Genomic DNA, 23,346 nt, shown 5'->3' on the forward strand with positions numbered 1-23,346 from the left:
AGGAAGGAGTAGGATTTAATTCCCATTTTACAGATGAGGAAACTGAGGCTTAGAGTATGAATTGTCCAAGGTCATGCAGCTAACAAGGGGTGGAGCTGGGATTATAAACTAGGTCTTCTGACTCCCAGGCAATCCACCAATTGTATCTACTGAGTGTGTACAGTGTGCAGAGCACTGTACTAAGTGCTTGGGAGAGTACAGTACAGCAGAGTTGGTAGACACATTCCCTGCCCACAGTGAGCTTATAGACTAGAGGCCCATCTCTTTCCACTAAACCATGCTGCTTCCCTATGAATCCATCACCCATTCATTTGTCCAAATTCGTCTTGAACCTGCTGGCTTTTTTGGCCTGCACAGCTTCATGTGTGAACACATTTCATGTGCTCACCCCCTGCTGCGTAGAAAAGTGTTTGTTTTCATTTGTCTTGAACTTGTAACCTTCCAACTTCATTGGTGCCCTTCATCCTGTTGCTGTGGGATTTGGGGAACAATGATTTGGGCTCTCCCTGCCACCTTTTTCATGGCTTCAAAAACTTCACTTCTTTGTCCCCTCTCAGCCTGTGTCTTTCCAGAGGAAGCATTGTAATATTTTCAATTTCTCCCCCTTCAGTAGTATATCTAAATTTTGTTGGAGAAATACAACTTTGCTCACCAATAAAACTGCTGGGATAACTTGCAGTTCTCTGTTGAATGTTAACAATTCTGTAAAGTATTACCTTCATTTGGACAAACTTGTATTCAGAGGGGTATCAGGGTACTGAAGGGCTTTGAAGATGAGCTTTTTGAACCTTGGCTGTAGGATTGCTAGCTGACTGGCAATCTTGAAATGATTTAACTTTAAAAGCCCATTTGATTTGTATATTGGTAAAATGAGGTTCTTCTGGATCTTCCTCTCAACATGCTTTTTCCTAGCCCCAAATTTAGAATTGGTAAGATTTTAATTTTTTTCACCTAGAGAAGATTGAAGGGGGATGGTTTTAAAGGTTAATGGTAACCAGCTGTTCGTCTCCACAGAAGGCAGAATGAAAGTAAATGTGTTAAGAAAGATTTAGAGTACAAAGCAAAATTTATTTTATGAGTAATTAGACATTAGACTAGAATCCTAAGGAAAAATAGAACTTCCTCCTGTAGAGATATTTAATCAGGTATTGTTATAATAGAGCATATGAATTTTTTGTTGATCTAGTTGACAAATATGAGGAAATATTTTCCAGTGGCTTCCAGTCAATCAATCAAGTGTATTTATTGAGTGCTTACTGTGTGTAGAGCACTGTACTAAGAACTTGGGAGAGTACAATATAACAGAGTTGATAGGTTCCCTGCCCACAACAAGCTTAGACTCTCCATGGTTTCATGGGAAATTCTGTGTTGCAAAAAGAGAAAACACCAGTTAAAAGTAGGTTTCAGTTGTGAAACTGCCCTTTGGAAATGGCAGAACTGTAAGATGGCTGCATGTCATAATTAGGTGCAGCCCTTGTGGCCAACGGTGACTGTGGGAGAGAAAAGCATCATCTGGAGAGGGGATGTTAACAGATTCGAAAATATTGTGCAGGAATAAATGGCAAGATTTCCTGTAAGACCGAAAGCGGGAGCTAAACAACAGTGAGGAGTTAAAAATGACAATAAGACTGTAGGTGTCTAGGAGAAGGGAGATGGTGGAGTTTCTGCCAGAGAGGGGGAAATTAGGAGGAATAGTGCATTTGGGGGAGAAGATAAGGAGTTTGGTTTTAGGCACGTCAAGTTTCTTCTGCTGGTGGGACATCTATGTGGGGATTTCCTGGAGGCCAGGGAAATCTGAAATTGAGGCAGGTGAGAGACTGGGAATAGTGAAGTAGACCCAGCTGAAGATATTTGAGCAGACGAGTTCCCTGAGAGGTGAGTGTATAGCCGGAAGAATAGGATATCCGGAACAGTATGTTATGGGACACTTAGTTAAGGGGTGGAAGGAGAGCGGGAGGCTGAAATGGAGTGGCCAGAGATGTATTGGCTGAAGAGTGTGCTTGGGAGAAGGGTTAGGGGTATTAAGGTGGTTGAAAGGGTAAGGAGAATTACAGCCTATTGGATTATTTATTTATATTAATAGTTAGCTCCCCTTCTAGACTGGAAGCTCATTGTGGGCAAGGAACGTGTCTACCAACTCTGTTATATTCTCTCCCAAGTGCTTAGTGCAGTGCTCTGCATACAGTAAGTATTCAGTAAATATGATTGACTTTTAGATCATTGTGGGCAGGGAACATATCTGCTAACTCCGCACTCTCCCAAGCACTTAGTACAGTGTTCTGCTCCTAGTAAGTGCTCAATAAATGCCATGGACTAATTCGGTTATGAGGAGGTCATCGATAACCTTGGATATAGTGTGGTCTCAGTGGAGCAAAGGGCATTTGGCCTAATTGTAGTGGGACAAGGAGAGAGTTGGTGGAAAGGAAGTTAGAGGGAGTTTGTCACCCAGTCAAGGAGTCTGGACAAGAATTAGAATGGAGATGGGGCCACAGCTGGAGGGGCAGTAAATCCAAAGAAGGCTGTTTCAGTATAGCTTTATCTCCAGTGTGTTCTACAGCAAAATGGAAGGAGCTATCATAAAGTGAGAGGTTCAAGATAGGAAGAGGTAGCAGTGAGGTGAAAGGTAAGGAATCTGAGGCCTAGTGGATAGACCACCTGGGAGACAGAAGGACCAGGGTTCTAATCCTGACTCCACCACTTGTGTGCTTTGTGACCTTGGGAAAGTCACTTCATTTCTCTGTGCCTCAGTTAACTCATCTGTAAAATGAGGATTCAGATTGTGAGCCCTAATAATAATAATAATAATGATGGCATTTGTTAAGCACTTACTATGTGCAAAGCACTGTTCTAAATGCTGGGGGGAGACATGGACTGTGTCCAACCTAATTGGCTTGTCTCTACCCATGTGCTTAATACAGAGCTTGGCACATACTAAATGCTAAACAAATGCCATTTTTTTTAAAGAAAAATGTCTTGAGATGATTTGTGACAAATACCATTTTTTTTTAAAAGAAAAATGTCTTGAGATGATTTGTGATTTCCTCCTGAAGGGCAGCTAGGAAGAAAGATAATGGAGAGGAGAAGGTAGAGTTGTGTTTTTAGAGTTGTGTTTAAAACAACACCTGAGTTGAGTTTTAAGAAGTGGTGATGGTTTGTGCTGACTCATCCACCCCTTCTTCTGTTCCCCTGATGATAATCACCAACAGCAAACATAGATGGCCATTTGGGACCCAGACTGTGGCAGATATCTCTGATTGCCCTTTTCCACTGCTGCCTGACTAGCCAGCTTGATGGTGAGCCAATTGGAAGGGAGTTGTTCCCGCTGAGCAGAGGCTTTTGGAAACTTGGATGTCAGAATGCAGTCTTAAAAAACAGAGGCAGATGCTGTTTGGGATAAATGCTTCAGCAAAGCAAGGAAGTATCTTGGTTTGTTAATAAGGCAGAAGGGCAGAGTGTTGGGCAAGCATCAGTCTGTCTTATGCATCCAGTTGTATGAATAGTAGTGTCTTGCTTTCAGAGTCATCTTCAGAAATGAACAGGTGTGTGTGTGTGTAGTTCAGGAAGTGATTGAGTGTGTTTACATGTTAAAACTCTGCAAGTTGTGGTCTCACTGGCTGTTCTACTGTATTTTAGGACAACACAGAATGGTCAACACTTAGGACTGAACTGGAGTGGAGTGTGTGTGTGTGTGTGTGTGTGTGTGTGTGTGTGTGTGTGTGTGTGTTGAACCTAATCATTCTTGTGCCTGCAAGCAGGATTCTTCAGGGGAGCACCTTCTGGAGTTTACCTGCAGGAAGTTGTTGAAAGCCAATGCAAATTCGGGCAGTTTCCCAAGACGGTAACCTGCAGGGACAAGTATTTAGGGCTGAAGTTCAGTAAAACATCTCTTTCTCAGAAACTTGAACTTCGGTGTACTTTGAGGTAGTGAGGCCACGCGCCCTGAATCTCTCCAGTTGGGGTTATGAGAGAATCAGAATCTGGTATGACCAAATGGGGCTAGGCAGTGTTGCAACACTGACTTCCTGCATTGCTAGTTTTGGGGGCATTTTGGGACCTACCTGCCTACAAAGTGGAAATCAAAAAAATCTTTAGAAAGGTTGGACTGAAAAGCATTTGGCCTAGCCAAAAACTTCAGATCATATCAATAATCTATCAACCAGTGGTATTAAGCAGTTTCTGGGTGCAGAACACTCTACAGAGTGCTTAGGAGAATACAGTAGAATGGATGGATATGATACGTGCCCTCAAGGAGCTTACAGCCTAGTGGGGGAGACAACCAATCAGTATATTTCAAGTAGGGAAAGCAAGAGACTCTGTGGTTATGTGCGTAAGTCCTCTAGACTGTAAGATCACTGTGGGCAGGGAAGGTTCTTGCTAAGTTGGTTTGTATTGTACTCTCACAAGTGCTTAGTAGAGTGCCCTGCCTATAGTAAGCACTCAGTAAATACCATTAATTGATACTTACTGCAGTGTTGGTGGAGTAAATAACATAATAATGATAATAATAATGGAATTTATTAAGTGCTTACTGTGTGCAAAGAGAACATACCTAGGGAGTATGGACTTAAGCATGCCTAGGACATGGAGGAGAGGGAGCATAGCCTGGGAAAATGATAGTAGTCAGGGAAGGCTTCCTGGAGGCGATATGATATTCCTGTTCTGAAAGTTAGCAATGTAAAGCCTGTTAGACATAATTTGAGGACTGATACCTTGTCTTCTGTGAGGTGCCTAGGATGCACTGGTTCTGAAAATTGGCTTAATGTGACAACTAGCTCATTGTGGGTGGGGGATGTGTCTGTTTATTGTTATATGGTACGCTCCCAAATGCTAAGTACAGTGCTCTGCACACAGTAAGTGCTCAATAAATATGATTGAATGAATGAGTAATAATAATAATGGTATTTGTTAACGCTTACTAAGTGGCAAACACTGTTCTGAGCACTGGGGGAGATACAAGGTAATCAGGTTGTCCCACATGGGGCTCACAGACTCAATCCCAATTTTACAGATGAGATAACTGAAGCCCAGAGAAGTTAAGTGACTCGCCCAAGGTCACACAGCTGACAAGTGACGGAGCCGGAATTAGAACCCACGACCTCTGGCTCCCAAGCCCGGGCTCTTGCCACTAGGCCATATTGCTTCTCAATGAATGAATGAATAGTAAGCATATTAAGTGATAACTGTGTCCAGAGCACTGTACTAAGCGTTGGGAGAGAAAGCATGAAATAGGCACAGTCTGTCCCTCTGGAGACTCATAATTGCTGATGGAATTCTGCTGTTAGGTTTTTCCTCTTCCATCTATACCTATCCAGGCATTTGAAACTAAATCTGTATTTGCCTCCTTACCATCTATGCCTAACAATTATGGAAATACCTAAAAATTTTCTAAGTGCTGAATAATTAAGTTTTTTCAAAGGTTAAAATGCAATTAAAGGGAAGATGTCTTTAGAGCATGGTTTGCTGCCCTCTTGTGGCTCTATCTAGTAATTTCAACGAAGCGGGTCATCAAAAGTGAGAAAGTTAAGGAGGCAAACTCAGAACTGAACAGGGTTCAGATGCAAAACTCTGCTGCTATTTAGGAAAATGACGTTTTAATATTAAATGATCGTTCTAGAAAACTTTTCTTAATTCCGCACTTCCCTTAGCCTGTGAAATCGTGCCTTTCTGTGCCTGTTTCCGTAGTAGAAAAAGTGTCTAGCAAAAAACTGTAGGCGAAATGAGACGCCTTAAAAGTGCACTGCATTCAAAGAAAGCTTGTAGAATCCAGGTTCAAACATGTCAGGAGAAGGAGATGTTAATAAGAAGGATCAAAACTGCTGTTTCCTATTAAAAATAGAGTTTTCAGAATCTACCTCTTAGGGAAGGGGAGGCTGGATACATCCTTTTATAATATTTTGTATCTGAAATATAAAAGAAGTGGTGTGGCTCAGTGGAAAAGGGCACGGGCTTTGGAGTCAGAGGTCATGGGTTCAAATCCCGGCTCTGCCAACTGTCAGCTGTGTGACTTTGGGCGTCACTTAGCTTCTCTGTGCCTCAGTTACCTCATCTGTAAAATGGGGATTAAAACTGTGAGCCCCCCCGTGGAACAATCTGATCACTTTGTAACCTCCCCAGTGTTTAGAAGAGTGCTTTGCACATAGTAAGTGCTTAACAAGTACCATCATTATTATTATTAATAATAAAAGATTTTAAATGACTATACTTTGAATTTTATATTCTGATTTTTTGAAACACCACATCAGAGGATTCCAATGACAGTCTTATTTTTCAAGAACCGTGCAAAATCTCACAAAATTCATAGTGGTCCATATTAAGTACTCCCCAAAAATATGGAAATCTACAGTTATTACAAAAATCACTTATAGTCGCCAAGAAAGAATAATGGAAAGTGTGATCAATACTTCTACTTTTCTTGCTTTCAAGGCAAGAGACCCAAAGGTGGCGTTTAGCCAATTCTCTCCCAAGCACTTAGTATTATTATTTTTATGGTATTTGTTAAGTGCTTACTATGTTCCAGACACTGTCCTAAGTGCTGGGGTGGATATAAGCAAATCAGGTTGGACACAGTCCCTGTCCCATGTGGGGCTCACAGTCTCAATTCTCATTTTACAGATGAGGCAACTGAGGCCCAGAGAAGTGAAGTGATTTGGCCAAGGTCACACAGCACACACTTGGTGGAGCCGGGATTAGAACCCGTGACCTCTGAATCCCAGGCCCAAGCATGCTTTATCTACTGCGCCATACTGCTTCTCTAGCCCAGTGCACCATCGTTGTCATCAGTGGGATTTATTAAGTGCTTACTGTGTGCAGAACACTGTACTTAAATACTTGGGGAGAGTACAATGCAACAGAGATGGCCCAAACATTCCCTGCCTAAGGTGAGCTCACAGTCTAGAGGGGGATAAATGAAACAAGGGAATCATACTAAAAGTCACATGGGAAATGCAAATTCTACTTTTCATTTTTAGTTTGGGTAATGAAACCATCTATCTTGGCACTGTGCTTAGCCATTCTCCAATTTTTCTTTTTTGGCTCTACGAAGCTTCTTTCTCAGCTTGATAGTAACTTCCAAGTCACAATAGTGGCTTTTACTGGTTGGCTTTGTGTCAGTAAGCATGTTTTGGTGCCTGCTGATCTCATCAGTGCACACAGTAAGTACTCTGTAAATATGACTGAGTTCCATTTGTTGTACTTACAGATTTTGGTTTAGTTGATGTGATTTTATCAAAACCGTTTTAACTGATAGTTTTACACTGATTTTCTGTCCTTTGTTTTTCTAAGGAGGCCTATTCTATTAGAAACATCCCATTTAAATTGCAAGAATATCAAGTTAAACAAGAAACGCCAGCAGATGTAGAGGAACTTCAACAGGTAAATTCTGATCTCCAAAAACATGTGTTATTGTTTGAGTCAGGGCTGTTCATGGCTGGTCTTACACCTAAAGTACAGCATTGAATTTTCTCCTCTTTCCCTTCTTTCCTTCCTCTTTCCTTCCCTCTTTCCTATGGCCCAAGCATTATCCTAATCACTGGGGTACATACAAGATAAACAAGTTGGACACAGTTCTTGTCCCTTAGTATAGCTTTTTCCCAGGCCTGCAGCCCAAATATTGATCAGCTCTTCAGTCTCACTGCCCTCAAACCAGGAGAAAAATTGGCCCAAGGCCTTGATTTTTACTGGTCTAGCACAAGCTACTGACAAGAATATGGGCCAGGGAATCAAAGGACCTGGGTTCTAATCTGGGCTCCACTACCTCCCTGCTGTGTGAACTTCAGCAAGTTACTTAACCTCTCTGTGCCCCACTGTCCTCATGTATAAAATGGGGATTCAATATCTGTTTCCTCTTACCCTTAGACTCAGAGCCCCATGTGGGACAGGGACTGTATCCACCCTGATTTTCTTGTATCTACCCCAGTACGCGGTACATAGTAAGCACTTAATAAGTGTGACAATTATTATTGTGATTATTAAGTTTGGTGGGAAAAGTTGTACTGTTTACAATTCCAGAGGGTCAAGGCACTGCTTAAAAATAGTATTAATTTTAGATTTGTTTTCTTGCAGATAGATATGCCTAAAGAAGCCATTGATCAAACACAAGGTATCGTAGAGGCTGTCCAAGAAGATTTTTTAGAATGCTCTGGAGAAGCAGAGGAGCCCAAACTCCAAGACTTTTCAAAGCCTCAAACTTTAGATCTGCTAAAACCTGAGGAGAATATTCCAGGACCAGATGGATCCCAAATAACCGGATTGTTGCCTTCAGAGGTAAAGAAATTCTGACTGACAGTCGTTCCTTTACAGCTTTTTCATTTGTTCCCTTGGCTCTCTTCACCTGCTACATATTCTTTTCTCTTCTTGGTCAGTGCCTATGTTTTTTTAAAAATCTTTTTGCGTGCTCCCAGAGCCTAGTACAGTGCTCTGAACATAGTTGCTATGCATAAATATTGATGATGACAATGATTTCTAATGCTCATCTGTGTAGGAGTCTTTTTGTTTTCAATCTGAATTTGCGCTGTGGCCATAATTCCATCAGCAAAAGATCTTGGTGAAGAACTGAGCTTGATCCTACCCTGTTAAGTTTTGTAACATCTCTGACTATGTGCCAATTTTATTACTGTTGATCCAGATCTCCTTTCAATGTGAAATAAAATATATAGATGTCTTTAGCCCCATAGAACCCGATCCAAAATGAATTCAGATTTTTCTCAGCTGAACTGGTTGTGTCTATAATTGCAGTGGGATAAACATGTCCAACATTAGAGAAGAGTCATAAGAGTCCTATTATATGCAGACCACCAAAATAAGTGCTTGGGAGAGTACAATACAAGAGAATTAATAGACACTTTCCCTGCCCCCAAGGAGCTTACTGTCTAAAGGATTATGTATTGCATGTTGCCAATAAGTACTTCTGTTATTACCTCTGATTCTTCTTCTTATTCCTGTCCTTTATTACAGTCTCCACTGTTAGGAAAGTTTACATAAATAGAGCTTTTTATGTATCTTGCCCCCCTGGAATCATTTGGAACATTATCCTCCTTACTCTGTGTCAATAACTGTTCTAAGTGCTGGGGTAGATATAAGTTGATAAGGTTGGACACAGTGTCTAAAGGATTGTGTATTGTTGCCAGTAAGTACTTCTGTTATTACCTCTGATTCTTCTTCTTATTCCTGCCCTTTATTACATTCTCCACTGTTAGAAAAGTTTACATAAATAGAGCTTTTTATGTATCTTGCCCCCCTGGAATCTTTTGGAATATTATCCTCCTTACTCTGTGTCAACAACTGTTCTAAGTGCTGGGGTAGATATAAGTTGATAAGGTTGGACACAGTGTCTAAAGGATTGTGTATTGCTTGTTGCCAATAAGTACTTCTGTTATTACCTCTGATTCTTCTTCTTATTCCTGTCCTTTATTACACTCTCCACTGTTAGAAAAGTTTACATAAATAGAGCTTTTTATGTATCTTGCCCCCCTGGAATCATTTGGAACATTATCTCCCAATCTCCACAGACCTCCTTACTCTGTGTCAATAACTGTTCTAAGTGCTGGGGTAGATACAAGCTGATAAGGTTGGACACAGTCCTGGTTCTGCATGGGGCTCACAGTCTAAGTAGTAGGGAGAACAGGAGAACTGAGGCACTTTAAGTGACTTGCCCAAAGTTACCTAGCAAGCAGTTGGCAGAGCCGGGTTAGGACCCCAGGTCCTTCTGACTCCCAGGACGGTGTGCTTTCCACTGGGCCATTCTGCTTCTGATTATTTTGTATCGATCCCATCCCTTAGAGTGGTGCTTGGCAAAAAATAAGCGCCTAACAAACACCACAATTGTTGTTGTTAAGCTCTTCCTTGCAGCAGCCAGCAACCAGCAACACCTTCCGGGAGCAGCCTACCTTTGTGTTCAGCTTTAAGGAGGAGGTGGTGTCCACCAGAAAGGTTGTCCTGTATCCACTGTGACTTCTCTTTACCTGCTGCTAGGGCTGTTTTACTCTGGCTGCTGCCAGAGCAATCTCTTGGTGGCAAGTAGCTAACTTGGTGCCCAGGATGTTGGTGAATGGCTGGCACTTAATGCTGTGGCATGTTTCTATATGCCTGCTTTTGTTTTCTCTCTGACCCTCTCTTTCTCTGCTTCCTTTTCCTTTTGGCCCCACCCCTCTGGAGACACTGCCTTTCGGGTCAATCAATCAATCGTATTTATTGAGCGCTTACTGTGTGCAGAGCACTGTACTAAGCACTTGGGAAGTACAAGTTGGCAACATATAGAGACAGTCCCTACCCAACATTGCTTCCAAAAAATATGGTCACCTTACTTCCCAGGGGGACTGTTTGGCAGACACCCTATAGTGCCATAGAAACTTGAATAAAACAAATATACGCCACATAATTTCAAATCAAACATGGTGGGTACTTAACTGCATTCCCTTTCCAGAAGAATGCAGAGGACTCCCCTTTTAAAGGCTGTTCCTATTTGGCCACAGGCTTTCAATGGAAGGAAAGGTCTGCTTTCTAGATGTGCCCGGCCCATTCTAGGGTCCTGCCTGTAAGCTAGATTCACATATCACCATAGTGTTCCTCAGGTTCTCTCGCCTTGGACACGCTAGACTCCGTGTTGTGGCATGGAAGCTACAGTGCTGCTACAATTGTGCACAGCCACTCCCTACTACTAATAATAATGGTAATGGTATTTGTTAAGTGCTTACTATGTGTCTCGAGAAGCAGCGTGGCTCAGTTGAAAGAGCCCGGGCTTGGGAGTCAGAGGTCATGGGTCCTAAACCCTGCTCCACCACATGTCTGCTGGGTGACCTTGGACAAGTCACTTCACTTCTCTGAGCCTCAGTTACCTCATCTGTAAACTGGGGATTAAAATTGTGAGCCCCACGTGGGACAACCTGATCACTTTGTATCCACTCCAGTGCTTAGAACAGTGCTTTGCACATAGTAAGTGCTTAACAAATGCCATCATCAACATCATCACTGTGATCAAGTGGTGGGGTAGATACACACATGGAAGCAATGTGAAAGGACATCTCCTCACGCACTCTGGCAGACATATACCAGGAAGGGCCACACAAACACAGACAGAAAATCTAGTTAAAAAAACAATACGGATGAAAACATACCTCCAGGCACAGAAATCCATATAAACTGTATGCATTTTAAGGGTGTACCATTCTTTAAATACTGCTCAAAATATGTATTTTAAAGCATAAGATCTGAGGTCCTTACACCCCAATACTTTATAAATTCCAGCATGCAGCAGCCCAGAAGAAATTTACCACACTTCCCAAATTGTTTTTTTATAGACTGCCCTGGGCTGCTTATAAAACTATAGAAAAATATATCAATTATTGGTTATGGTTTAGGGCCACCAGGTCAACGTACTAATTTTCCTTAGCGTGGGGTTCTACAATAACCTTCTGCACATTTCAGTAGAACTAACACTCTTTTTCTCTCTCTATATGCAGGGCTCCTCACACAGTAAGCGCTCAATAAATACGATTGAATTGACTGATTAATGTGTATGTGTTTATCTCTCTATGTATCTCCTTCATTTTCAATACTTAGGTATCACACTATTTTCCATTCTTTGCACATGTCCCATCCAGCCGGGCCAAGTATTATGGGTAACTTGACAGTATTCCCAAACCTCGCTGTTTGTCATTGGGTCTTAGCACTTAATATGGGAGGAACTGCCTTATAAATGGAATGTGTTGTCAGTAGAAGGTCCCTGTCTCTCAGCCACAGTCGGAAATTCTAACTGCCTTATATACCTTCAGTTTGCTGATTCCTGATGCCACTTTGGTGCTTTGCTCTGTCTTTGAGTAACGCCCTCCCTGCCCATCCTCTTCCCCCAGGTCACAGTAACCATTTTGATAGAGCCACTTTGTTTAATCCTTCCGCTGGAGTCTTCATCTAGTCTTACGTTTTGTTTCATTTTAGACTCAGTCATCAGAATTCCTGCAAGTGAAAGGAGTGGCATCCGTAAAGTCAAAGCCAGTTGCTGTTCCAAAGAAATTTCCAAGAAAAAAATCTAAAATCGAGACTGTGCCTCCCTTCTACCAGTGGCCTCCAAAGCCAACTCGAGGGTAATGCTCTTGCAATTATAGTTTCTATGGAGCCAATTACACTGTATGGTGATTTTTTTTTCCCCTCAGTGTTCTTGTTAATGAAACAGCATGGTGCATTTTTCTTTTAGAGAGACAAAACATTTCAGAGCAGAGACTATTGTTTGCCATTTTTGTGAGGTCAGGGGGTGGGGGGAAGAATGATGAGGGAGCTGCCAATTAGGTCAATTTGGTGCCATTTAGCACTTGGGAGGGTACAGTATAACAGAGTTGGTAGACATGTCCCCTGCCCACATGTAGTTTGCAGCCTAGAGAGGGAGACACAAATATGGGCGTCCTTCTTTTGTCAGAACGGGCAATGGATAGGAAATGGGTGCACAGGGGAGAGGTGTGCCCTGAAGCAGTCAGTCTGCCCCCTGTTTTTGAGCAAGCTGCTTCTCTTTTTTTTTGTGGTATTAAGCGCTTACTATGTGCCAGCCACTCTTCTAAGCCCTGGGGTAGTTACAAGCTAATCAGGCTGGGAACCGTCCAACCTGGGGCTCTCCAGTCTGAATCCCCATTTTACAGATTAGGTAACTGAGGCCCAGAGAAGTAAATTGACTTGTGACCATTGGTCACACAGCCCATGCTTTACCCACTAGAACATATTGCTTCTCGTTTGGGAACGAGGAGGTATAAAGTCATTGGGTGAGGTAGGCGAGTACATCTTCTGGGGCAATATGTCGGAATCCAATCTTTTTTTTTGAATCCAGGGAGTCCAGCTCTCAAAATGACAGTTGTAGCCACGTGACTGGAATCTCATCATGGCTTGGAAGGATGCCTGCCATGGTGAAATGCAGCATGGCCTAGCAGAAAGAGAGTGAAAGAACATTAGCACTTGGGTACTAATCCTGGCTCTGCCACTTGTGTGCTGTGTGACTTTGGGCAAGTCACCTCACTTTTCTGTGCCTCAGTTCCCTCATCTGCAGAATGGGAATTTAATACCAGTTCTCCCTCATATTTAGACTGTGAGCCCCATGTGGGACATGATTATCTTGTATCTAACCAAGAGCTTAAGATAGTGCTAAACAGATACCAAAATTATTATTTTTATTATGGTAAATAATTTGCAGAGATGCATCTTGCTATGAGTGTGTTGAGAACATTGTATTCTCATGTGAGAAACATATAACCAGTGTATAGAAAAGAGTTTATGGTTATCTGTGCATGGTGTCACTTTTATAACTCTCAGTTCAGTAGTTTTTGCCTGAATTTGAGTCCATTTGCTGATTACCCTGGTAGAATAAAAAAAAATCTATCCATGCTTTGAGGCAATATTGCGGGAGAAATGTAGGCAGAAAGAAGATGGTTTTAAAATCTGGTTTGCCTTCCGTTTTTCCCCATGTGGCAAATAAGGAGCTCTAATTTTGTCTCTGTTCCCTCAAAAGCATCTTTATGACCAGGTTTATCCGGGATTGCTTTAGTTACTTCTTCGCTTCCCACTTTATGGAGGTTTAAAGAAGCTTTAATTATTAGCTTTTGTTATGGCTTAGGGCCCTGTAAGGTTTGCCGGGTACCAAGGAGAGCCTTTTTATGGCAGCCCCAAAGTTTGTAAATGGAGATTACTCACAATTAAGTAGCTGAGAGAACAGGCTTCTGGGAAAGAATGCCAGAGTTTATGAAACAGTCCAATTGGCATCCAAGTGACCCTGCACATGCCAATGCTTATCTGCATTGCTTTAAGTCCATTTAGTTAGCGAGATTATATATTAAAACAAATAGTGATGGCAGAGAATGAGCATTTTACCTTCAATAAATAGTTGCTGTCAGATTATTAATGGTGCAGAAATTGCATTTTTTTTCTTAGAGGAAACATTATTAGTGCCTTAAATAGTGTGGGCCACACAGAGAGTATTTTTTGGATCTTATTTTTTAAAGAAAAGCACACTCTCTTTGAAACTCATTTGAAATATGTGCAGGTTTTATTGATATTCAGAACTATGTTTTTTTTTTTCTATTAAATTCCCCTTTTGGAGAGGAATGAGGTGGAAGCCCAGTGAAATAAAATCATGATTTCTTCCCATTCACAACAACTAGTAGATTGGGCTGCTTTTCACCTTGGATCAGGAAGACAATTGCCCCAGTCACACACACAGGCATCCAAATAATAATAATAATGATAATAATTGTGGTATTTGTTAACTGCTTACTATGTGCCAAGCACTGTTTTAAGCACTGAGGTAGATAATCAGATGATGACCCCATCCAAGGAGACTCTTTATCTTATACAGAATTGTAAATGCATGATTTTAAATGTAAATGCTTGATTTATTCTCTAATTCTCTCTGTGAATTTATTCTCTGATTCATGCTGTGTAGAATGTCAACTGGAGTTCCATCATTTTCAGTGTTTCAGAATTAACCATTTTTCCAGTTTAAATTTTGCACAGCGACCTTCAGTGAATCCATATGTTAGTTCTTATGCACCAAAAGAGAAATGTAAGTTACTGCTTTCAGCTGAAGGTGGGGCAATCCAAATAGCTAATCTGGATAAATTCTTCCAAGTGTTTAGTACATAGTCTTGTCTTATGCGGTCGAGCCATCTCCGACCCATAGCGATGCCACGGACACATCTTACCCAGAACGCCCCATCTTCATCTGCAACCCTTCTGGTAGTATATCCATAAAGTTTTCTTGATAAAAATATGGAAGTGGTTTACCATTGCCTCCTTCCGAGTAGTAAACGTGAGTCTCCACCCTCGACTCTCTCCCATGCGGCTGCTGCCCAGTACCGCTGAGTTTTGACTTGTAGCAGAATGTCTTTCACTCGTTAGCCACTGCCCAAGCTAGAAATGGAAATGCCTCTGCTTGACTCTCCCTCCCATAGTCGAGACTGGTAGAGAACTGGAAAGACTCCAGGTGTGACCTTGAGAGGGGATTCATTCATTCAATCATTTTTATTGAGTGCTTATTGTGTGCAGAGCACTGTACTAAGCACTTGGGAAGTACAAGTTGGCAACATATAGAGACAGCCCCTACCCAACAGCGGGCTCACAGTCTAGAAAGGGGAGACAGACAACAAAACAAAACATATTAACAAAATAAAATAAATAGAATAAATATGTATGAGTAAAATAAATAGAGTAATAAATATGTACAAGCATATATACATATATACAGATGCTGTGGGGAGGGGAAGGAGGTAAGGTGGGGGGATGGGGAGGGGGAGAAGGGAGAGAGGAAGGAGGGGGCTCAGTCTGGGAAGGCCTCCTGGAGGAAGTGAGCTTTCAGTAGGGCTTTGAAGGGAAGAAGAGAGCTAGCTTGGCGGAAGCGCTCAATAAATACGATTGAATGAATGTGCGGAGGGAGGGCATTTGGTTGATTCAGGCAAAAGAAGTTGTTACTTCGACTATTCTGAATTTCTCAGATACTTTGATCCATTCTTCAATTTTATTTGGATTGATTTGCCCCCAGGCCTTGGTGACCATTTAATCTTTGATCTCCTAATTATTTTCCAGATTTAGAAAGTATTTGGTAGAAGCAGATCTCAGGTTTACACAGAATACTTGTGTTTTAATTTTCAGACCACTACGTGACAAAATGGTGTGACTTTCCTTTCTTCCCCAGAATTCCCCAACCATCAACTTTTCAAACTCATCATAACCTGTGTATTGCTGCGCCTCGCTGTGTACTGCCTTCTGATTTACAACTAGCTTCAAGAGTATACCACACTGTAGACAGAAGAGGCCATGATCAGATTTTGTATTCAGGCAAGTTAGACCTCGAAGAGGAAATGGTCTGTTATTCAAAAGAAAGTGATCTGAACCTTGAAGAGGAAAAAGTGAGGTATGAAATTTCCTACACTTATTTTCATTTATGGTTCTTGAAACTTTCCCTGTATTTTGGTCTAGTTTCGGGATGAGATTAAAGTGAAACTGTAGCTTTCCCTACTTGCTCTGGTGCTTCAGTCTCTAGTCTCAAGTTCTTTTAACTGTGGCATGTTTGCCAGTTTATGCCTCCTGCCTCCCCTCTTAGATTGCAAACTTTCTGAGGGGAAGTGCATCTTCTTTTATTTCTCTTATATAGTTCCTAAACATTTAACGGATTGGCTAAGTTAAACACTGCCCACATTTTTCTTTTTTTCTGTGAGGGGAGAAAAAAGCACTACTCAAATGTATCTGAAAATCAGGTCCAATAGGAGGACTTATATGTAGTCTCTGAAAGCTTAGCTAATGAAAGATGAGAAAATGAAAACAGAGTTTAACTGTCATGGCCAAAATCTAAGAACTCTAATCGATGCTTCATTTAATGTTTATTCCCTAACTAGGCCCTCATTTCCTCTTTTCTCACTCCCTTTTCCATATCCCTTGCACTTGGATTTGCTCCCTTTCTTCACCGCTCCCTCAGCCCCACAACACTTATGCACATACCTATAATGTATGTATTTCAGGTCTGCCCCTCTAGATTGTACGTTTGTTGTGGTTAGGAACATGTCTCTCAACTCTGTTTTATTGTACTCTCCCAGACCCTTAGTACAGTGCTCTGCACTCAGACTAAATAAATACGATTGATTGATTATTATGGCTTGAGATTTATTGGTCCAGAACTAATTCTTGCTGTATACCTGGAGAGGGACATAAACAGCATGGTCATTCCAAGTTTCCTCCCTGTGGTCCTGAGACTCTACTCCTTTTTAACCAAAACCCAAACATTCTATCGAAGATCCACTATTTTGGTCCTCTTTGTCTTTCTGCCTTATTTCATATTTTCGTGTTTCAAGTCTCAAGTCTGGTTTTCAGGCTGTTACCCTGCTTCATGCCAATTCCCCTTCATGCCACACATCCATGCTGACTCCTCAAAAATATTGTTGAACATATCCTTAGTGTGGCTTCAGGTCAGAGCTAACACATTGCACCCGTACTTTGTTGCATGACAAATCCAGGCATAGTATAGTGATCAATAGCAGGATTTCTACTTGGTGTTCACAGAACTTATTAAAGCCTCGATGATGATATAGCAGGCCATGTCAGAATGTGGTATGCCTTTTATGGTCCTTTCCAATCAATCAATCTATCATGATTATAGAGTGCTGACTGTGTGCAGAGCACTGTACAAAGCACGTGGGAGAGAACAATATAACAGAGTTGGTAGAGAAGTTCCCTGCCCTCAACAAGCTTACAGTCTAGAGGGGGACAGACATTAGTGTAAATAAATTACAGATATGTATATAAGTGCTGTAGGAAAATGTTACGGATCAGGTGATATGCAAACTCAAGACATCTGGTTTCAGAGATTAATTCTCTCACCCTTCATTCATTCAATCATATTTATTGAGTGCTTACTGTGTGCAGAGCGCTGTACTAAGCACTTGGAAAGTACAATTCATCAACTTGAACTAGTGAGCCACCTTTATTTTCCCTCTTGTTAGTGGACTTTGTCCTTCTTGTTCAAAGACAGTCCCACTGACATGATGAAGTGTACCTATGGGTAAAAGTGTGACTGCAAAATCAAAAAGGAACCTACAGTTCCAACTATACCTTGGTAATCCACAGATTTTAATGGTATTTGTTAAGTGTTTATTATGTTACTAAGAGTTGTACTAAACTCTGAGTTAGATTCAAGCTAATCAGGTTGGATACAGTCCATGTCCCATTGTGGGGCTCAATTGTAATCCCTTAATCTCAATCTTACAGTTGAGATAATTGAGGCACAAAGAAATTAATTAACTTGTCCAAGGTCATACAGTAGACATGTGGATGAGTTGGATTAGAACCCAGGTCCTCTGACTCCCAGGGCTGTGCTGTTTCCACTAGGCCATGCTGCTTCTCTTCACAGGAATTGAATTTTGCTGTTTGAAAGAAATGGTATAAGATTCTATTTTTTGGAAATTCCTGAACAGTCATCATAATTCTTGTTGTATTCTGGTGCTACAGTTTCTTACTAGTAAGTGGAAAAAACCATACTAATTTGATTTATTAATGCTGGTTTCTTTCTAGTAAGTGGAAAAAACCATACTAATTTGGTTTATTAATGCTGTTTTGAAATTATCGACAAGTAGGGGGCAAAATAAGTTAACCGGTGTAAATCGGCCGCAGGTTTCGGGAACCCAAGGTGGTGATGCAGACAGGAAAAATGACTAGGAGGCCTGAGTTCAGATAGAACAGGAAAAGTAGGAGAGCTGACTGCTCCCCCATTCACCTCCTGAGAGGTACGAGTGATGAACAGCCCCGATCCTAGCCACTTCTTCCCTTTTATTTGGTACCCCATCGGAGCTACACAAAGTACTCTTGCAGGAAACTTTGGAACCCTGTTATCAGGAGATGTTAGCAGGAGACATCGCCCACAAAGGATGGGGTCCTCTCAAACAGGGAGTAGCCTCTTTGATCACTGTCAGCCCTCCTCGATTAAGGGATCTTCCATAATAGGCCGCCTATTCCTCACATATCCTGTTGTTAAGCCCCGCATACAATGGAGTCGGTTATGCCAAGCCTTTAGGGAAAATGCAGTCAATGCCGCTTCTGCATACTGGAGTATTATCCACTAAGGTGGATAATAAAAATGCATGTCCTCCACTCATGTTTTATCTTGAGTGAAGGGAGTTATCACCATTTCAGAGTGATCAGAGAGGCATCAAGTGGCAAAATATGGTTCCTGATCATTTAGTCTAAAGTAATAATAACTGTAGTATCTGTTAAGTGCCACACACTGTACTAAGCACAGGGGTAGGTACAAGATAATCAATCAATCGTATTTATTGGGCGCTTACTGTGTGCAGAGCGCTGTACTAAGCGCTTGGAAAGTCCAAGTTGGCAACATATAGAGACAGTCCCTACCCAACAGTGGGCTCACAGTCTAAAAGGGGGAGACAGAGAACAAAGCCAAACAATTAACAAAATAAAATAAATAGAATATATACGTATAAGTAAAATAAATAGAGTAACATGGGGCTTACAGTCTAAGTGGGAGGGAGAACAGGTATTGATCCCCCATTTTTCAAATGAGGGAATTGAGGCACAGAGAAGTTGTGACTTGCCCAAGGTCACAGAGCGGGTAAATGGCGGAGCCACGCTGCTTGAATTAACCGTTACCGTGCTTTTAGGGTGCGTTAAATCTCATCACAGTTTGACTGGAGTTTAGACATGAAGGCCTGCTAGGCTTCTCCACTTCTTCCAAGTGTTTTTGTGCTTCCTGTCGTGTTCAGCCTGTTTACAGAAAGTTGAAAATAGAACTCGATCCTGCTCTTTCAAGAATACCAGTCAGAAGGCAGATAGAGTACTGTTTTTTAAAAAATCAATCAATAAACAGTATTTATTGAGTGCTTACTACGTGCAGAAAGTATTCTACTAAGGCCTTAGAAGAGTACTAGGGACTGTGTCTGACCTGAATATAGTCTACATAGTTCAGCTCTCAGAACAGTTCTTTACATATAGAAAGCATAATAATGAGAATGAAAAATAATATGCTTCCTATTCAGGTAAGATCTACCTAGTTATCAAGTAAGTAGAGTTTTGTTGAAGTATGGGAATGGAAAAAAATAATCTATATTGTCAAGTAACATTTTTTTTACCAGAACATTGGAAGAAAAAAGATGATAAAGTGATGAAAATTTGTTCAAAGATGAATATGGTCTGTTTTAACTTTTTTTGACTTTGCTGCTCTTAAAGAAAAATATTGTATTCAGAAGTTACAAAGTAAAAGAAAATATGGAACAATGTATGAACTCAAATAGACTTGTTCATTTAAAAAACAAAACAGTGTACTACCAACAGATGTCACTATTTGCCTGCCAACAATGTACAGAGTTGGGAAGCATAAAGAAAATCAAATAATCAAGGAAACAAATCAATCTTAAAAACAAACTATGAATTTAATATTCTCAAACCCGTAACTAAAATCCTGCAGAGAATTAAGAAAAGGGAAGAGAGCTATATTTCTGAATTGAGTGAAGCCCTAGGTAGAGGCATAGACTAAGTATCTTGAAGTTCCTCACAGCCCTGTGGTTTTTAGAATTACTGTAAAACACATCATCTTCTCATTGTGGGAAGCATCAATAATTCCACTGGGAGGATAAATCCTTTTTAATCTGCATTTCATTTGTATCATGGGATTTTTCTAATTTAAATGCCTGGCACCAGAAGATTAATTTTTTTAAAAAGTGCCCCACTTGGTTTGGACATAAAGTATAGTGAAGTATCTAATTTACTTGATGACAACACAAAGCAAGTTTTGTGTGTGTGTGTGTTTGTGTGTTTTTTTTCCTTCGGTTGCAGGGTGTTACATGGAGTCCCAGTTCTAGGAGTTAAGGATGATGGGAAAGATTTTCTTCCTCAGATGTCAAAATATCCAGTTGAATGGAAAAATGTAGGAGAACACAATGTGGAGAAGCACCCATCGGAACAGCCGGACTTGCAACTTTGCGGTGAAGAAGTAAGGAGGAGAATTTGGATGACCATGTATTCTAATGTTTTCACTACTGCTCATGCTCAAATTAATGATGATGATGATGATAATAATTGTGGAATTAAAGTACTTCTATATGTCAAGCACTGCATTAACCACTAGGGAAGATACCAAATAATCAGGTACCACATGGAACTCACAGTCTAAGTAGGAGGGAGAATAGATATTGAATCTGTCTCCCCACTTCTAGACTGTAAGCTCATTGTGGTAGGGAATGTGTCTGTTGTTGTAGTCTCCCAAGTGCTTAGTACTGTGCTCTGCAGAAAATGAGCGCTCAATAAATACACTTAAATGAATCCTCATTTTGCAGATGAGGGAACCGAGGCACAGAGTGATTGGCTCGAGGTCACAAAGCAGAAAGGAGGTGGAGCCAGGATTAGAACCCAGCTCCTTGGACTCCCAGGCCCATGAATTTTTTATTAGGCCACCCTGATTCTCCCTCTTGAAAGGAATATCCTGAAGCCACTTGACCTGACTGGAGTCTTTGTTAGAGCTCTTAGGCCTCTAATTCCAGTGCAAGTGTTCACTCAAATAGGAAAGAGCTCTTAGCTATAAGCACTGGGAGATGCTGGAACCAAGAAAGCCAGCAGACTGTCTTCTAGGAATACTGGGGACTTGCAAGAAAGACCCATGTAGTTTTCCTGAAGTGCCTGTTCAAAAGGAAGTGACTTCACCGGATCCCATCTCAGCAAGTGAATCCTGTAATCTCGTGTTTATTTGGGGGCAATGTATTTCCCTTGAGATCGACGTCAATGGAGTGGAAATCACTTCGACCATAATTCAAGTTTAGTATGTGTGCCTGGAAGGTAGCCCCTCCATGTCATCCTCATTCCTGTATTTACCCTGAGCTCAATCCCTCTTTCACCTTTTCCCCCGACCTTGTCCTCCGAACCTCCCTCTGTCATGAATCTAGTTTTGTAACTTCTGTTGTTTTGCCTGTGGCTCGAATGTGTTGTACCACAGGGCTGCCAGCACCATGACCACTTCTGTGCCTGGCAAGCCTCAGCCTCCGGGGCAACAGTCAAAGGGGCAACCCCTGGTCAAGGGGAGATCTGGTGGTGGTGGCTGACTTGGAGGAGATGGCTGAAAGAAGGAGGGAGGGCTCAGAGAGGAACTCAGGCTTTTCCCTACAACCCCTTCTTCCTGTGGGGGGAAGAGGAGTGGGATGATGGAATGAAGGGAATTGCGGGGAAACTGGGGGGATTTTGGAAATGAAACAAGGTTCTAATCTTGACTCCACCACTTATCTGCCGTGTGAACTTAGACCTGTGTGACCACTTAATTTCTCAGTGCCTTAGTTACCTCATCTGTAAAATGGGGTTTAAGACTGTGAGTTCTATGTGGGACACGGGACTGTGTCCAACCTGATTGTCTTGTATCTATCCCATTGCTCAGTACAGTGCCTGGCACCCAGTAAGCACTTGACAAATAACACGCAAATTCGTGAAGCGTTCCATATTTTTTTCAAGGCTGTCCATCACCTTGCCCCCTCCTACCTCACCTCCTTTCTTTCCTTCTACAGCCCAGCCTGCACCCTCCGCTCCTCTGCCACTAACCTCCTCACTGTGCCTCGTTCTCGCCCGTCCCGCCATCAACCCCCGGCACACGTCCTCCCCCTGGCCTGGAATGCCCTCCCTCTGCACATCTGCCAAGCTAGCTCTCTTCCTCCCTTCAAAACCCTAGAGAGCACACCTCCTCCAGGAGGCCTTCCCAGACTGAGCCCCCTCCTTCCCCTCCCCATCCCCCCCGCCCTACCTCCTTCCCCTCCCCACAGCACCTGTATATATGTTTGTACAGATTTATCACTCTATTTTACTTGTACGTCTTTACATATTCTATTTTATTTTGTTAATATGTTGTCTGTCTCCCCCTTCAAGACTGTGAGCCCGCTGTTGGGTAGGGACCATCTCTATATGTTACTTGTACTTCTCAAGCACGTAGTACAGTGCTCTGCACACAGTAAGCGCTCAATAACTATGATTGAATGAATGAAATACCGTAAGTAAATAGGAGGAGCAGGAGGGGTGGTTTTAGGGTGTGGAATGCTGGTGTGAGGGGGCATTGTGAAACGGGTTCAAGAAGGGACAAGGAGTGAAATTTGGGGGCATGAAAAACTGTGGAACTTTGGGGAGGGTGTGATGCACACATGGTGGAGTGGGTGAATCAATCGTATTTATTGAGCGCTTACTGTGTGCAGAGCATTGTACTAAGCGCTTGGTAAGTACAAGTTGGCAACATATAGAGACAGTCCCTACCCAACAGTGGGATCACAGATAACGACGGGGTTAACCAGTATTCTGTAGCCTGTCTGGAAAGGGATTGAAGCTATACGACTTGGGAGGCTTCTAAATTGATGCTCTGATGAGAAACTCTCCCTTGGCTACTGTAGGCAGTCCCTGGCACCAGTAGCTGTCACTGTTATCAGTTGCTTTTAGTAGTAGTAGTAATAGTATTTATTAAGTCTTTACTCATTTTAGAACAGCTTTGCCCCATTCTACTGATTTTAGGAATTAGTTTTCTGGGGATGAAGAAAAAACAGAATGCTAGGGACAGAGAGGGATAAGACCACTTTTTTTTAAGACAAAGTTTCCTGTCTGGAAGTGCTGTTGTCCAAATCAAGTGTCAGAAAGTTAGAGTCCTGTGTATTTTCATTATACTGAGTGTAGCATACACCCACATGACCAAATTTTGAACAGCGCAGGGAGCTTCAAGGCGGAGTGGCTTTTCACTTTCAGCTTGGAAGTGAACTGGGGCTGAGGGTAGAGGGAGTGGGGAAAGGAAAGGATGGAAAAGGGAGAGGGAGGCAGGAAGAGGAATCAATCAGTCATATTTATTGACCACTTACTGTGTGC

General features: G+C 41.8%; 1 protein-coding gene across 1 annotated transcript in view; it reads left to right on the forward strand.

Moving 5' to 3' along the window:
- TTC6 (tetratricopeptide repeat domain 6) overlaps positions 1–23,346 on the forward strand; it is a 91,863-nt gene that overhangs the window by 16,667 nt on the left and 51,850 nt on the right. Inside the window, 5 exon segments of the mRNA XM_038756925.1 lie at positions 7,282–7,371; positions 8,062–8,262; positions 11,932–12,077; positions 15,662–15,880; positions 20,305–20,461. Coding sequence (XP_038612853.1) covers positions 7,282–7,371; positions 8,062–8,262; positions 11,932–12,077; positions 15,662–15,880; positions 20,305–20,461 — 813 coding nt within the window.

Source organism: Tachyglossus aculeatus, chromosome 14 (assembly GCF_015852505.1).
Source record: "Tachyglossus aculeatus isolate mTacAcu1 chromosome 14, mTacAcu1.pri, whole genome shotgun sequence".
In the NCBI taxonomy this organism is placed as follows: Eukaryota; Metazoa; Chordata; class Mammalia; order Monotremata; family Tachyglossidae; genus Tachyglossus; species Tachyglossus aculeatus.